At 41.4% G+C, this 14,842-nt stretch overlaps 1 protein-coding gene across 9 annotated transcripts in view; it reads left to right on the top strand.

Annotated features, from left to right (window-relative positions):
• LOC103462106 (SKI family transcriptional corepressor 1 homolog-B) overlaps positions 1–12,561 on the top strand; it is a 26,210-nt gene extending 13,649 nt beyond the window's left edge. For 2 of the 9 annotated variants that reach the window (XM_008404634.2, XM_017303797.1), the window contains exons 2-9: positions 2,102–3,848; positions 4,321–4,405; positions 4,502–4,573; positions 4,723–4,785; positions 5,555–5,629; positions 5,747–5,821; positions 6,392–6,457; positions 9,228–10,357. In XM_008404634.2, the coding sequence (XP_008402856.1) occupies positions 2,112–3,848; positions 4,321–4,405; positions 4,502–4,573; positions 4,723–4,785; positions 5,555–5,629; positions 5,747–5,821; positions 6,392–6,457; positions 9,228–9,325 (2,271 nt within the window). In that variant the 5' untranslated portion in view covers positions 2,102–2,111 and the 3' untranslated portion in view covers positions 9,326–10,357. Of the gene's footprint in view, positions 1–944; positions 1,186–1,212; positions 1,847–2,101; positions 3,849–4,320; positions 4,406–4,501; positions 4,574–4,722; positions 4,786–5,554; positions 5,646–5,746; positions 5,822–6,391; positions 6,458–9,227; positions 10,358–11,989; positions 12,057–12,203 lie in introns of those variants that run through there. The other 7 variants (XM_008404633.2, XM_008404635.2, XM_017303798.1 and 4 more) reach the window with 7 other exon arrangements.
• The last annotated feature ends 2,281 nt before the right edge of the window (positions 12,562–14,842 follow it).

Raw genomic sequence — 14,842 nt, 5'->3', positions numbered from 1 at the left:
ATCACCCCTTTGAAAGACTTTCTAGGGACACCCCTGCATTTCATATCAATAGAGTGTCTTCATACGAATAAAAAACCGCCTAAAACGACCTCACCTTTTAACATTTTCTTCACTGTGGTTCATGTCGATGGGGAACATTAACCGGCTTCATCCAGTTTATTATTTGCAATAAGTCAAAACTCAACCTGCTTAAATTTCCACGCATCTGTCTTAGATTAGCATCCATCCTTCCTTTCAGCCTCCGTTTTTCTTTTTTTTCTTTTTTTTTTTTCTTTTTTTTTTTCTTTTTTTTTATATCCCTGAAGCTGCAGACGGTTTTTATGCGTGGCGAGCGTGGAAACCTGACAGATGGCCGAGTAACTTGATAAATAATCCTGGGCCTTTTTGGTGTTCTTTCTGCCCTCCGCAGCGCAACGCGTGCTGCAACTCGCTTTGACTCTGGGAGCAAATTACGCAAGATGCACAATCGCAACCGAGCTGATCCTTAATGCAAATGAAATGCTATGATCAGTTTGACCCCAGCGGGGCCTCCAGAGGGTCCTCACTAAAGTAGAGTTTAAAGGAGCCGCTTGACATGTTGCCCACTTGATTGCATCTCCGTAGATGCTATACATTTCTGATAAACTGTCTTATAATTCGTTTTTTTTTTTTTTTGTTTATTTGACTCGAATTAGCAGGAATTAACGATAATCTCAAGGCCAAATTTCTCCCAATATGGGGTCAGCGGGGGCTTAATTGGGAATTATCCCTCTATCATCTTTGTGAGTCAAAAATTGTGAATTATCCAAAGTGTCGTGCAGCTCAGCGTGTGTTTATGTGTGCGTTAGAGGAGGGGAGGCAGAGAGGGAGAGCTATTACACATCAGCATGACAGCAGGGAGAGGAGGAGGAGGAGGAGGAGGAGGAGAGAGGTGCCATGTGCTTCCTGTCTACACGCCATTCACCTCCCTGAGCTCCAACAGGATGGAGGTCCTGTGCGCCGCTGCTGCTGCTTCACGCATTTCAGCCAACTGACATAAAGTTCACACTCTGCGGTGTTTTGTCCTCTGTTTTTTTTTATCGTCGTTTCTATTCGGACACATTAATCTTGAAATTTCATCTCCTTCTCATTATTATTATTTTTTTTGTTTTGTTTTATTATTTTTCCACTCTGATCATCGCTGGGGTGTTTTTTCGGGAGAGAAAGGTACGTCGTTTTATTTTCATAAAATTTTTTCTCTTTAAATTCAATTAACTAAAAAGAAAAAAAACATATCAGTGTCTAGATGTGTTTTGTTGCTATCTCAAGCACGAATCGAGTTTGGAGCATGCGTGCATTTTGATTCTAAAAAAAAAAAAAAAAAAAAACTGTTACTCAGCCATTAAACTTTAATGAAAAACCTGCATGAGAGATCTCCGCGGCCTACATTACGCCGTCAGTAAGGCGCAGGTGAACGTGAGAGAGGCCCGCTCCAACCTAATTCCCGGCTACTGTCTGAGGCTAATCTGCACTGAAGCTTTAATTATATATAGGGCTGGTCTTTTATTAACAATGCGGGGACGCACGCTTGGATCCGTGTAATTACCAGAAAAGCAGCTTACAGTTGCTCTTTTCCTCTCCGCTAAGCGCATTGGCGCAGCTCAGGCTGCATTCTCCTTCTGTCCTTTTCCGTGTGTAAGGATCTTATGTGACTCTTAAGTAGCTGCTCCGTAAGTGCTGAGCCGATTTGAAGATAAGGGGAGCAGGAGAGGTCCTCCTTCCACGCAGGAGGTCACCCAAAAAAAAAAAAAGAAAAGAAAGAAAAAAGAAATCCGGTAGAGGAGGCCGGACGCGCAGAAGAAGGGCTCAGACTGATTTCACTTTCGCAGTTATTAAACTATTATTATTATTATTACTAATAATTATTAATATTATTATAATTTCGTATTAATGGAATTATTAGTGTTTTTATTTGCATATTGATTACTTATTTAGATTTAAATTGGCAAAAACAAAATGCTTATGATTAAATAATTGATATAATTACATTTAGTGTTGTTTTTTTCTATATACCTATAAAAAAAATAGTTGTACACCTTTTTCCCGCTAAGCTAAATTTCAGCACTTCATCTTTGACCGTCAGGCTTCCAGGGATGGAGTCGATGCCCGGACATCTTGGAGACGCGGGACGAGACGCCAGCTCTTCCCCGAGTTTGAAGCAGGACGCTCAGAGCTTTTCCAGCCCAAACTCCCTCAAACCGAACCAAGTGAGTGAGACCTCCCTGTACGGGGTGCCCATCGTGTCTCTGGTCATAGATGGGAAAGAGAGACTCTGCCTGGCGCAGATTTCCAACACCCTGCTGAAGAACTACAGCTACAACGAGATCCACAACCGCCGCGTGGCTCTGGGCATCACCTGCGTGCAGTGCACGCCCGTCCAGCTGGAGCTCCTGCGGCGCGCCGGGGCGATGCCCATCTCGTCCAGGCGCTGCGGCATGATCACCAAACGGGAGGCCGAGCGGCTCTGCAAGTCGTTCCTGGGGGCGCACAGCCCCCCGAAGCTGCCGGAGAATTTCGCCTTTGACGTGTCACACGATTGCGCGTGGGGCTGCAGAGGCAGCTTCATCCCCGCCAGATACAACAGCTCCAGGGCGAAGTGCATCAAATGCAGCTTTTGCAACATGTATTTCTCCCCGAACAAGTTCATCTTTCACTCCCACCGCACCCCGGAGTCCAAGTACCTGCAGCCGGACGCGGCAAACTTCAATTCGTGGAGACGACACCTGAAACTGACGGAAAAGAAGCCGTCTGAGGATATAAACCACGCGTGGGAGGACGTTAAGGCCATGTTCAACGGGGGGAGTAGGAAAAGGACTCTGCCCATGAGCGGGTCGGGGATGTCCTCGTCGCTGAAGTCGCAGGCCTCGTCCAGCTTGGCTCCAACTAGCTCCCCTGAGATCCCTCACAAAACTTTACGGTGCGACGAGGAGCAGGGAAGCAATAACTTAAGCTTGGCGGGCGGCGCGCGGAGCTACCCGGTCATCCCGGTGCCCAGCAAGAGCTTTGGCATGCTCCAGAAGATCCCCCCACCCCTGTTCCCTCCCCACCCGTATGGCTTCCCCAGCTACGGGCTGTGTCAGAAAAAGAGCGACGGGGTGACTGACGGTAGCAAGCCCGGTGTTCCCGGGGTGTTTTGGCCCGGCGCAAAGGACACCCTTTACCCAGCTTTCCCCATGTTCTGGCCCGCAGCCGGTGGGCTCCCCATGCCGCCCTATCCGGGCTCCCCGCCCAAGCCTCCGGCAGAGCGTCCGGGCGTCCGGCAAGCTGAGTTGGACCTGTCTGACCAAAGCGACCGGGGCGCAAACACACCCAAAGACACAACCCCGCACCCCCACCACGAGCGCAGCCCCAGCTCCCAATCCTCCTCCACCAGGAACGACGAGGATAAGTCCGGGGACGAGGCCTCCCAGAGGAAGATCAGCTACATCTCGGCCTTCAGGCCCGTGGTCAAAGACGCGGAGACCATCGCCAAACTCTACGGCAACCGGGACGGGTTCGGCGTGCGCCCGGGCTACCTGTCCCCGGATTTCATCAGCGAGAGCTCCAGCTACAGGTCGGCTTCTCCGGACAGGGACAGCGTGGTGGACGACGAAGACGACGACCCGGACGTGGACGTAGAGTCCAACCGGGGTCCAGAGGAAGAGGAGTCGATCCTGATCTCCCCCGGTGGGGACCCGCGGGGTTCCCCCGCTCTCGAGCGGGTCTGTTCTGTTGCCGAGGAGGCCCAGGAGCGGCCCGACGGCGCCTCCAGCCCCGGGGCATCTGGGGCATCACCGCAGGGCTCGTCGGATGAGGACCGGCAGATGCGCAACGGCTCCCCTCTTCATGAGGTGAGATTGGATGAAATGAAGCTTTAATGATCCCCGGAGGGAAAGTTGGACTGAAGCAGCGGGGGTAAATATGATAGAAATGGTGACCAGCATAGACTTAATCAAAGGCAATTGGCCTTTGCACTTTACAAAACAGAGATAAAATGACCTGCTCTTGAGCAAGGAAGCAGGACTGTTATTATTATTTTTATTATTTAAATATAACATATATTTTAAACAACCACAACGACGTTTTTTTTAATTATTATTATTATTTCAACGAACCTGGTCAATTTTGGATCACAGGTTAAATTATAGCCCAAACAGGCCAACACTTACTAGTCATAATTTTAAATAAAAAGCTTTAATTATTATTATTATTTTTAAAAACAAAGCTTTTTTTTTCGCTTTTTTTCCTTTTTTCGCCCCCTGAATGGCTGCAATTATGTGAAGAACCGCCGCAAATAGCGTGTAATTGCTGTCTGTTTTGCAGGTGTACCCACATGAAAAGGACGGCCCGGTGCTCCTCCTGAACCAGCCTCCTTCCTACGGCTCCAAGCAGTCCAGCAGACCCAGCGGTAAAATTATTGATCCAATTCATTACCGGCTGTTTATTCGAGCACATTTTGAGCAGCCTTTTAAGCCAAGACAATTGTCCTCCTGCTTATGTCCAGGCGTCCATCACATGACCGAAATACAAACGCAGCGCGGTTCAGCGTCCTACCCAGAGCAGAAGGACAGACAAGGTTTTAAAGTATCCTCTTGTGTATTTCCCGATAAATACGATTAATTGTTTAAAACTAAAAGCTTGAAATCATCAAATTCTTTAGTTGTTTTTTTTAATAAAGGCATTATTTTAAATTTATGTGATTTATTTTTAATGGTTTATTTGCAGGTGATGGAGCTTTACGCATCGACATCAGCGTCCATGAGAGAGATCTGGAGAATATGGCCAAAGGTAGGAAGCGCTTTAAGCCTCACAATATTAAAGTTAACACATTATCCGCAATAATTCACAACGTAGCAACAATTTGAACGGGGCTAATCTTATTTCCTCGTTTTTATTTTTGATCGTTTACATTTACGAAGCGAAACTGGGGCCCCTTAGCGATTTAAACAAATCCAGCGCGCGTGTGAATAAAATTAACTCACAGATTTCCACCTGATTTGAAATGAAGCCGCTAAAGACGCACGCGCCCGAGTCTCCCGAATGCGAATTTGCATTTTATAGGCCTACAGTGTTTCCATAGTTGTTAACCACTTAATCACGAGATGTAGGAGTTTTGACTTATTATTGTAAGGGGAAATCGTTTAGAGGCTATTAATATTTTAACGAACAGAGCCATAACCCCGAGGCGCGGCAGCTAATTATTTTACAACGCTTGGAAAAACCCTGGGACTCCGTTATTATCGTCTCCACCTCCAGGCAATGCATGGCAATTACTGCGGCAGCCTGCGAGAGAGAGAGAGAGAGAGAGAGAGGGGAGCAATGGTTGTTATCAAGGATGGAGACACACCTGAAGTCGCTTTACTGCGCGGGCTCCAACAGATCCTTATGAGTAGAAAAAAATAGGATGTGAATTTGATCAGGTGTGTGTGTGTGTGTGTGTGTGTGTGTGTGTGTGCGTGTGTGTGTGTGTGTGTGTGTGTGTGTGTGTGTGTTTAACTGTATTAGTATGTGGAGATGCGATGGGATCATCCGTCTTGATGCTAATGTCTCTTTCCAGAGGAGTTGCAGAAGCAGCTGGTGGAGCAAGTGGAGCTGAGGAAGAAGCTGGAGAGAGAATTTCAGCATCTGAAAGGTATGAGGGGCAAAAAGTGAGTGTATTCAGCGAGCTAAGAGTTGTTAGAAAGAAAAAACAAATCAAGACGCAGAACGAGTCGTCTATCCATACGATGAGGTTCCTTGTTCTCTTCAGATAATTTCCAGGATCAAATGAAGCGTGAGCTTTCCTACAGAGAGGAGATGGTCCAGCAGCTGCAGATTGTTCGAGGTGGGTCTCTTTGGCAAGCAGATTCAGATCGGTCCTCCCTTAAGTTAAAGTAACACAACTCCTTTTGGTTAATCCAGCTAGCTTCTCATGCTCATAAAAGGAAAAAGTGACACTTGCATATTTGAAAAATTAACACATGAAGTTGAGTTGTTTTTTTTCTCCACTTTTATTTATTGTTTTGTGCCGTGGTTGAGGGGATTAATGGACATCCAAAGGTGAAAACTGAAACCACATTGTTTTGCTTGCAAATGTTATTTTCTCCTAAATCATGCTCTGGAAAATTGAATAGACAGACCATTATGTAGCTCTGTATCGGTTACATGCAGTAGACATCAACTAATGCCACCCGTTAAAGGATTGGTTTAATGTTACAGTCGTTTAAATACAGGGTTCAAGTACACAGAGGGGTCACTCTAAATACCACAGGGGCAAACGGCGCACATTACACTCCTCCACATAATGCTCACGATTTTATTTTTATTTTTCTTACTCTCCTCAGTAATCCTTTTTGACCAGTTATTTTACTTCTTTATTTTTTCTTTTATTCTTGTTATTTTTTATTTTTAATAGACACTTTGTGCAGCGAGTTGGACCAAGAGAGAAAGGCTCGTTATGCAATACAGCAGAAGCTGAAAGGTAAACTTGATCCGGTCCACAGGGAGAAAACAATATTCACATTTTACCCACAAGCTCTAATAAATATGCAAGTGCTACTTTTTTAAAATTATTATTATTATTTTTCAGTCAGCATCTCAGTGGTCAGTATTTACTGTAAGGAAGAGTTAAAGTGCAGCCTCTTGTTTTTCAAGCCTGTCTCCAGTCGGTACTCGTAGTAGTGGAAAGCACTACAATATTTATTCCTTTGTTTTATAACGGCTGGAAAGTATTTTTATTGTGAAGGGGGAAAAAAAACGCTCAAACAAAGATAATCTGATTTAATAAAATCACCCCATCAGTTGTTTAGAGTGATTTATTTATTTATTATTTTACAGGAAATTGAATGTCTGAGATCTGACCTGAGCTTAGCTAATCGGTGTATCATTCATTTCCCTTCAAAATCAAAATGTGTTTCTGCGTGGGGAAAATATTGCAAAAACCACGTGCAATTTATAAACCAAATTAAACAAAATGTGATCATTGTAAGTGTGGCAGCTGTCATTAGATGAACATACAAAACAACCAATTATGACAGATTTCTCCTCTTATTTTTGGTGCTTGTCTGATTCCATCACCTTATCTCTTCTCCTTCTTCTTCTTCTGAGCTGCTGTTCCGGCTCCCAGTGGAGAGTCAGCTCTACTTCCCACTGCTTCATTAGATGCATAAAAATTCTAATCAGCTCCTATTCTGTTACACCTTTGGTGACATTTGCTTTAAAGTATGTACTACTTGGCTAAAATTTTTCCCTTTTAATTACATCAATTGTATTTTTTCTTTCTCTTTGGGTATTATATTTATTTACACGTTAATTAGATACCATTATAAAAAAAGAAGTGCTGTTTCTCCACCAAAAGCCAAAAAGCAGCAAATATTTCATAAAATCCAGCCAACTAAAACACTGCCATGTGCGATGGTACTGATGCTGAACGATGAAACTGGATGGAGTAAAATGGTCATTTCTTGTGAAATCATAATCATCTCATAACTGGGGAAAAACAAACCCTGTTTTCTCACAATAACACCTGCTTAGCTGGAAAGATGAACTTTATGACGGGTTTGGTCGACGTTTCGGACAACAACAGAGCTTCAAGATCTTTGTTGAGACTCCCGTTGACAGGAGGAACAAACTCTCCCATTTTTTTTAATATAATAAAATTTGTTATTCTTTGTCTAAGAAAAAGAAGAAACTGGGCGACTAAAGAAAGGAAAAGAATCTGAAAGCTCAAGTTTAAAAGAATAATTGTTTAATGGTTAAACTTTCTGTACTTGCACGGTTCAGGTGGTTGCATTGCAAAATCGCTAAACAATATTGGTATTGAAAGAAACCATGTATGAAAAAGTCTGTCCGATTAGTTTATAAAACCCGAGTATGTGACAAAAATTAATGAATGACACTGACATTATTTGGAGCCTAACGATTAATCGAAGTTGCCAGTCGACGTCGTTTCTGAATAACAGGTGAAAAAACGCTTTAATCTGCTAAAACATTAAAACTCTTATGTCCACAGACAGGAAAGCACAAGCCTCACTAAAATAAAATAAAATACAATACAATAAAATAATCAAAGGTCCCCCTTCAAGAGCAAGTTGGTTGGAAAGTGTTAATCACCGTGGATTTGGCCCTTTGCATGTCTTGACTACACCTTCCTTATTTTTCCACACTGCTACCATTACTTACCTGAAAGTATGAAGCTTCATTCTTGACCAAGAGAGGCAGAACAGCTAAAGCATAAGAAAAATCAGTTTTTTGACTGATTTTTAAAAAGTTATTATTCTTCTCTGGATAAAAATCAGCTAACAGCTGCCGAAGACTCTAAACTGAGACAGAGATTCACCTCCAGCAGGTCACTAAACACCCAGCCAGAGCTCCAGTGGAACGGTTGAGATCAAAATGTATTCCTGCATTAGAGTAGTCCAGTTAAAATTCAAACATAAATTAAATTGTTCCTTTTAAAGTGGCAAAGTTTTCAGCTAAAACAAGGAGAAGTGAGCGGTATGACGCAGGTGTGAGGAAACTCACCAAGTTTTCAGCTTTTCTCCTGAGCCGAGGAGCAGAACAGATGAAGGACAGATGTTGCAGATGCTGATATTTCATCACTCAGATATGTGATATTAACAAAAACAAATGTAATATTTCTGTTTAGGACAGCTTCTATCTGTAAAGTATTTAAGGCCAGGAGTCAAATCCAGACCTCGGTTTAGGTTTATTTAGGTCTTAACATATATATCGAAAGATTAGACTTCCACTCCGTACACTGATATTTTCTAGAGGTGTTGTAACATTTTGTCGTATGAGACAAGTTTAAAGTACTTAAATTTAAGATTTAATTAAAAAGTTAAACACAAATTTTATATTTCATCAGTCATATTATTTTTCTTTCTTTTTTTTACTTTTAAATGCTCAAGAGATAAACTGAACATGGTTTGTTTTAATGGAAGAAAGAAAGTGGACATATTTTTCTTTTATTTTAACTTCTGAAATTTCCCGGTCATTTGTCACCTGAAACAGGTGGAGTTTTGCTCTTTCTTCAAACACGTTTGCTGTAATTTCTCAACCTTCTGCTCTGGTCAGTCAGGTTTGCAACGAGCGAAGTGTCATTATTCAGAGGGCCACAAACGGGTCCCCGGGACCGCGCTTTGGACACCCCTCGTTTAACATGTCAGAATTAAAATAGAACCGGTCGCTAATCGAACTTTTGTTGTTGTTCTCGCCTTCATGTCCTCACCGACGGACTCCTTCCCCCCCAGAAGCTCACGACGCCCTTCACCATTTCTCCTGCAAGATGCTCACTCCCCGTCAGTGCACCGGAGCCTGCACCTTCAAGCCGCCCCTGCTGCCCCCTTAGTGCCAGCGCACCCCAGCAGCCCGAGGAAACACACGCACACACTCACAGGTCCGGCCTCGAGAGCCTTCATGTGTTCACGTCTCCCACCTGGAACCCTGGGACTGCTGCTGCTGTGTGGATACACCTCTGAGAGAATCCATCAAGGCTCCGGAGGAGACGGACTGGGCCGCGGCCTCTCCTCCAAAGAACCGGACTCTTGTGTTAAAGAGGAAACGTGAGCTTCACGCTGCGAACCGGAGGACTGCTGATCCGAAGCTGTGAAGCTCAAACCAAGGAACGAATGGAAACTGTTTGCTCTTTCACTACTCTGAAGAGAAAAATACTACATTATATACATACAAATATATATATACATATATATATATGTCATGTGACAATGTGCAATGCTTGTATTTATTATGACATTAAGTTAAAAAAAACTCATTTGTTAGATTCTGTTGCATCTTTGAATATGTTTTTACATGTATTTGTAATTTATCTTGGGTTTGTACACCGTGTTTGTCATGAAGCACTTTAAACGGACGACATTTCCAAACACCAAAACTAAAACAAGTTTCAATTCGTCTTTGTGTGTCACAAACGCAGCACGTAGTAACGAGCACTTAGCACAGCGACCCCTTCAGGTTTTCACTTCAGACTGTAAAGAAAAGTTCTGCAACGAGCTAAAAGGAAGAAGAAGAAGAAGAAGAAAAAAACACACACTGATGCATCTGTTTAAGAATGTGTTTCTCATTCTTACTTTCTGTTGAATTTGTCTGTCTCAGCAAACTGAACCAAAACCTTTTTTTTTTTTTCACCTGAAGCGCTTTTTATACGAACATTGTTCCAAGTATGTAAACTATAAGCTTCTTCTTTTCTTTTTTTTTTTTGTTCTTTCTCATTCGCTGAACTCGTTCAAAAGAAGAATCGACTCAAAAGCAGCTCTGAAAGAATCGACTCTTGCTTTCTGACACAAACGCGCCATTCTCTCCTGTTCATCTCTGTACAAATTCAAATAAAACCTGAAAAGCTCTCTGGGCTTCATGTCCCTGACTTTCACTGTTTTTTGTTTTTTGTTTCCTCTTGTTCCCCTGGTGGGAGCCTGACACCTGCTGGCCTCTTTCCAGAACAGCTCCCAGCTCCCCTCTCCCCCGGGGTGGATCGGGTTGCCTCCCATAGTGGTTTGAGCTCAACATGATCTCTTTCATTAGGCGGCCGACATCAGTGCATGACATGTCCAGTCATCTTCCAATGTTTGACGTGGAGTCAGGGAGGCGATGTGGAGGAGGTGGAGGCAGGTTGATCCACTGGTGAAATCTAATTCTTCAGATGGGACGACTAATAGATATTGATTACCCTGGGTGCCTCATGCTGAGACAGACACTCGCATAATGTCACTGGTGCAGGTTGAATGCTAATTTTCTGCAGACATAATTGCCCTCTGAGGCAGAGCGTGTTCCCTCTGAATGCTGACGAGCTCCAGAAGATGAGCAGCATCATAACACGGTGGGGATGACTGGGGCTGATATGTGGACACAAACACTGACGGATTACTTGTCTTGTTGAGTTTGATCTCGTTTAATCGACCGACTGTTTCTGGGATTATTTGGCAGGATTTACGTTTCTCTTTGTGCTTGTGCGGTGTGCTGTGAGTTTTTTGGCATGTGTCACTCGCCTGTGATTGTTTTTGAGAATGTCTGTCTTTCTGTTTGCTGTTATTTTTATTAATATTTATAGGTTGAATTGTGTTTATTGTGTTTTTGGGGTATTTTTTAGTTTTACTTTTATTCATTTCTTTTTTGAGATATTGCGTCTCCCTGTTCTTGATTTGTGTCATGCAGTTTGTGGGTTTTTTGTGTGTGGATCTTTTCAGCATTTTTTAAAAATTATTATTATTTTATTTTTTGCTTGGTTATTTTGTAACCTTTATGTAACCAGTCAGCAGTGTCTGGCCAGCGAACAGCAGGGCCTTCTTCAGGGATAAGGTGCTATACAAGCAGACAAAATATGGTAGTCATTTTAATGTCATTGTTTTGTGTTTCTCAAATTTTTTTTGTGTGTGTGTCATTATGGTTTTTGGAGAATAGTTTTGTGTATGTTTTTGTGTCATTGTTAATGTTTATTCATTTATTTTATATGCGTTGGTTTTCCAAACTCTAATTTCAGTTTTTTTTTTTAAATCTTGATAGTCTTAAATCATTTCTTATTTTTGCATTTTTAAAGCCTTCTTGCATCATTTTGTAGTTTCCTCATGCTCTTATTGTTGATGTACAGTACACATTGTGGATTTGAAACAGAGCCAGGACAAGGCATGTGCAAGCTAAGCTGCTTCAGGTAAAGGGCCATTTCACATAAATTATAGCTAAAACCTCAAATATATTAAAAACAAAACTTGAGCAAATTTTTTTTTTTTCAATTTACAAAATTGCAGCTTTTTATTTGCTTGAGGTTCAAGTAATATACTGAGGAAAAATTTCATTAATATTTATGTTAACATATGTAATTTACTGTTGCTGGATGACTCATTTCTGCTCCTCGTGTCTTCAAAACGATCAATAAATAAATGACAGATGGAAGCTCCTCTCTGACTGCTGAGTCTGCTGTACTACTCCACACACATCTGTCACACCAAAACGAGTAAGTCATATTTCGTCTCCACAGTTTAATTATGTCTATTTATTTCAGAAATAATGTGCACTGGAATTTGGGTCCCACACAGCCTCAAGCGGCTCTGGTTTTGGATGTCAACTTGGTGAGCAGGTTTCCCTTTCTGTGTCTGCATGTTGCTTCTCCTGGTAAAAATACAAAGTCAATGCATGCTTGTTATTCCTTTCTGTGACAATTTCTCATCCGTATATCTCTGTATTTCTGTTGGTTCAGATCTCTTTTGTTTTTTAAGTTTCTGTTTCAGGAGGTTTTGTGCCTTCTTTGTGCTGCTGGTATCCCTGGAGTCTCTGTTCGCTGCAGTGCGAACAACACACACACACATCAAATAAACTGAATTGCTGTATGAATTGAACTTGTATTTGACCTGAACCTCCAGCTTACCCCTCACATCACACAAGCTCCCAAACACAACAATTAACAATCTCAGACATAATAAAAACAAATTCAATATAGAGGATATAGGGCTGCCCTAAATCAGTTCTCCTAGTTGATTACTTGCTGAAGCCGTGAGTAGATGTTTCACGGTCCAACAGGTCATATGTTGTACGTTCACACATACTGTCCTTCACAAGATGTTGAACATCTTATATAATTTGGCAGGATTTTAAACATAAAATCTTGATCTGCAAGATTAACATAAATCCTGCAAAATAATTTTGCAGGATGTTAAACATAAGCTTTTTAACATCTTATGGTCAACATCTTATGTTGAAGATGTTCTTATGTTGAACATCTTCAACATTTCACGTTGAAGAATGTTGTATGGGAGAAGTATTTTCATAATTGACGTCCTAAACAGCATAAAAAAATAAACTGTTGACAAAAAAAGTTACCAATTGTTGACTTTTTTCCCTCTCAGAATAGTTAATTCAGCAGTAATTCACATTTATATAATCACAATAATAAACCTTTACTGTGTAAAAGAAAACTTGTGACAGTTGGTTTGTCGTAAAAAGTAAGGTGTACTACTGTTGATCGTCTTTTTGTGTGGTGTAACAAAGAAACGCATGATAAAAATGAATTAAATTGAGTTGAATTGATAAATAACAGATTGTTTCATCGTGCAAAATAGAGTTTGGATTTCAAATTCAAGTAAGCTGCTTTGTAAACAGAATGTTAAGATACAGTGTTGGTGTTTGGTGCCACCCTCTGGCTGGAGGCAAAACTACCAATTCAGCACAGCCACAAAAAACTGAACTGCACCTGAATGAACCGTAGTTGACACTGTCTTTACAGTCAAACAAAGAGTAGAGTGGACTGCAAGGGATAAATCAGCTCTTATAGGGCTAGTAGACTGGCATGTTCTCCCATCTTACCTATTTTGAGAAGTGGATAAGATGGACTGTGACATACTGAGGAGCTATCCGGATTATTTGAATCAGGTGTGTCACATGTAAACCTGGCTGAGGGCTGGCGGTGGACAGCCATGTCCTACAAAAACAGGAAATTGTGGATCACTGATAAACTATTAGAGACACAGATCAACCTGAGGTGATGCACAATTGTGAAAATCCTTTATTAACATTTTAAGCAGGAGTTTGCGGCGCTGCCAGCTGTGGTACCAGTGAGTGATTTAAAGAGGAAAACAAAACTTTATATCTTAATGTGGGAATTTTTTTTTCTGAATTGAATAAATATTTTAGTGATATTAAATATTTGGGTTTTTTTTTTTTCTTTTTCTAAAATTCACAGAGTGAGATTTTGTTCAGCGATGAAAGATAAATAAATTTTCTAGGTTTTTGCAAATATTTACCAATAAATATGGATGGCCTCATACAAACTATGCTATGACCAATTTTGTTATCTTCTTCTTTATTGCTGTGTAATTTAATCAGAAGAGTTGATTCAGAGTTGACTGCGTTGCATTTAATGCCTTGTTTACGGCACGTAGTTTTTGTGCGATAGACGTTTTTGTCACATGTCCGTGCACTGATAGAGTTTATTTGTTTGAAGTCAGGCCTTCATGTTTAACTTTAAGTGCATCAATGGATCCCATTCACAGTCATATCAAGCATTTCATAAGAAGAATAACTCTTTATTTTTGCTTCTGGATCATGGTCTCACAGTATTTGCTCCCTGGGATGTAGATTGATTATTTGCTCTATAATCATTTGTGGTCAGTGGACACCTGTCCCCTCGCTGGGCATCAACAATGCAACAGAAGGCAGCAAGACATGATGACATAATGAGGCCTCTTCTCTCTGAACCAAGCAGCAGAACTGGTTTGTCAATAAGTCTTTGTGCATTTCTATCTTTCTTTTTTTTTCTTCATTATGGATCTGTGCACAAAGCCAAAATGTGTTTAGTGTTATAAAGTTCGGTGCGGTGTGGAAGAAGAATCTTATTACAGTAAGCAGGGATGGAAATGTTTGGCAATTGTGCAGGATAAGCTCCGGAGGATTTACGTCATGCTGGATTTATTCTCTTTTGAAATCACTTGGCGCCCCCTACTGGCCTCCAAAAGCAAAGTAAGGAATAGTTTTATTTTTCTCCATAAATATCCGGTTGGCCACAACATCAGAAAGTGTATCTGTAGATTCCTAGTTTGAGTTTGAGCCAGATTGAAAAATTGTGAATGAAACAAATGAAGGCTTAAAGTTTAAATATTCGTGCTTAACAAAGAAGTTCTTTGAAGCTCTGTTTATGTCAACAAAACGGGAAACATTACAATGATAACATTTTTTTTTGAAATTCTAATTGGACAAAATCATCAAAAAAGACCCCAAAATATTTCTCAGATCTGATCTGCAAAGAATCGAACTGTTCCACTTTTTACAGAGGCAGAGAAAACATCATGCAACTGCCAAGGTCTGAAGCAGTACGTAAACATGTGTGGCCTTCGGCTTGTTGGGCCACAGCATGAAGGATACT

The sequence above is a fragment of the Poecilia reticulata genome, linkage group LG3 (genome assembly GCF_000633615.1).
Source record: "Poecilia reticulata strain Guanapo linkage group LG3, Guppy_female_1.0+MT, whole genome shotgun sequence".
In the NCBI taxonomy this organism is placed as follows: domain Eukaryota; kingdom Metazoa; phylum Chordata; class Actinopteri; order Cyprinodontiformes; family Poeciliidae; genus Poecilia; species Poecilia reticulata.
This window is presented reverse-complemented; position numbering and strand designations above follow the sequence as displayed.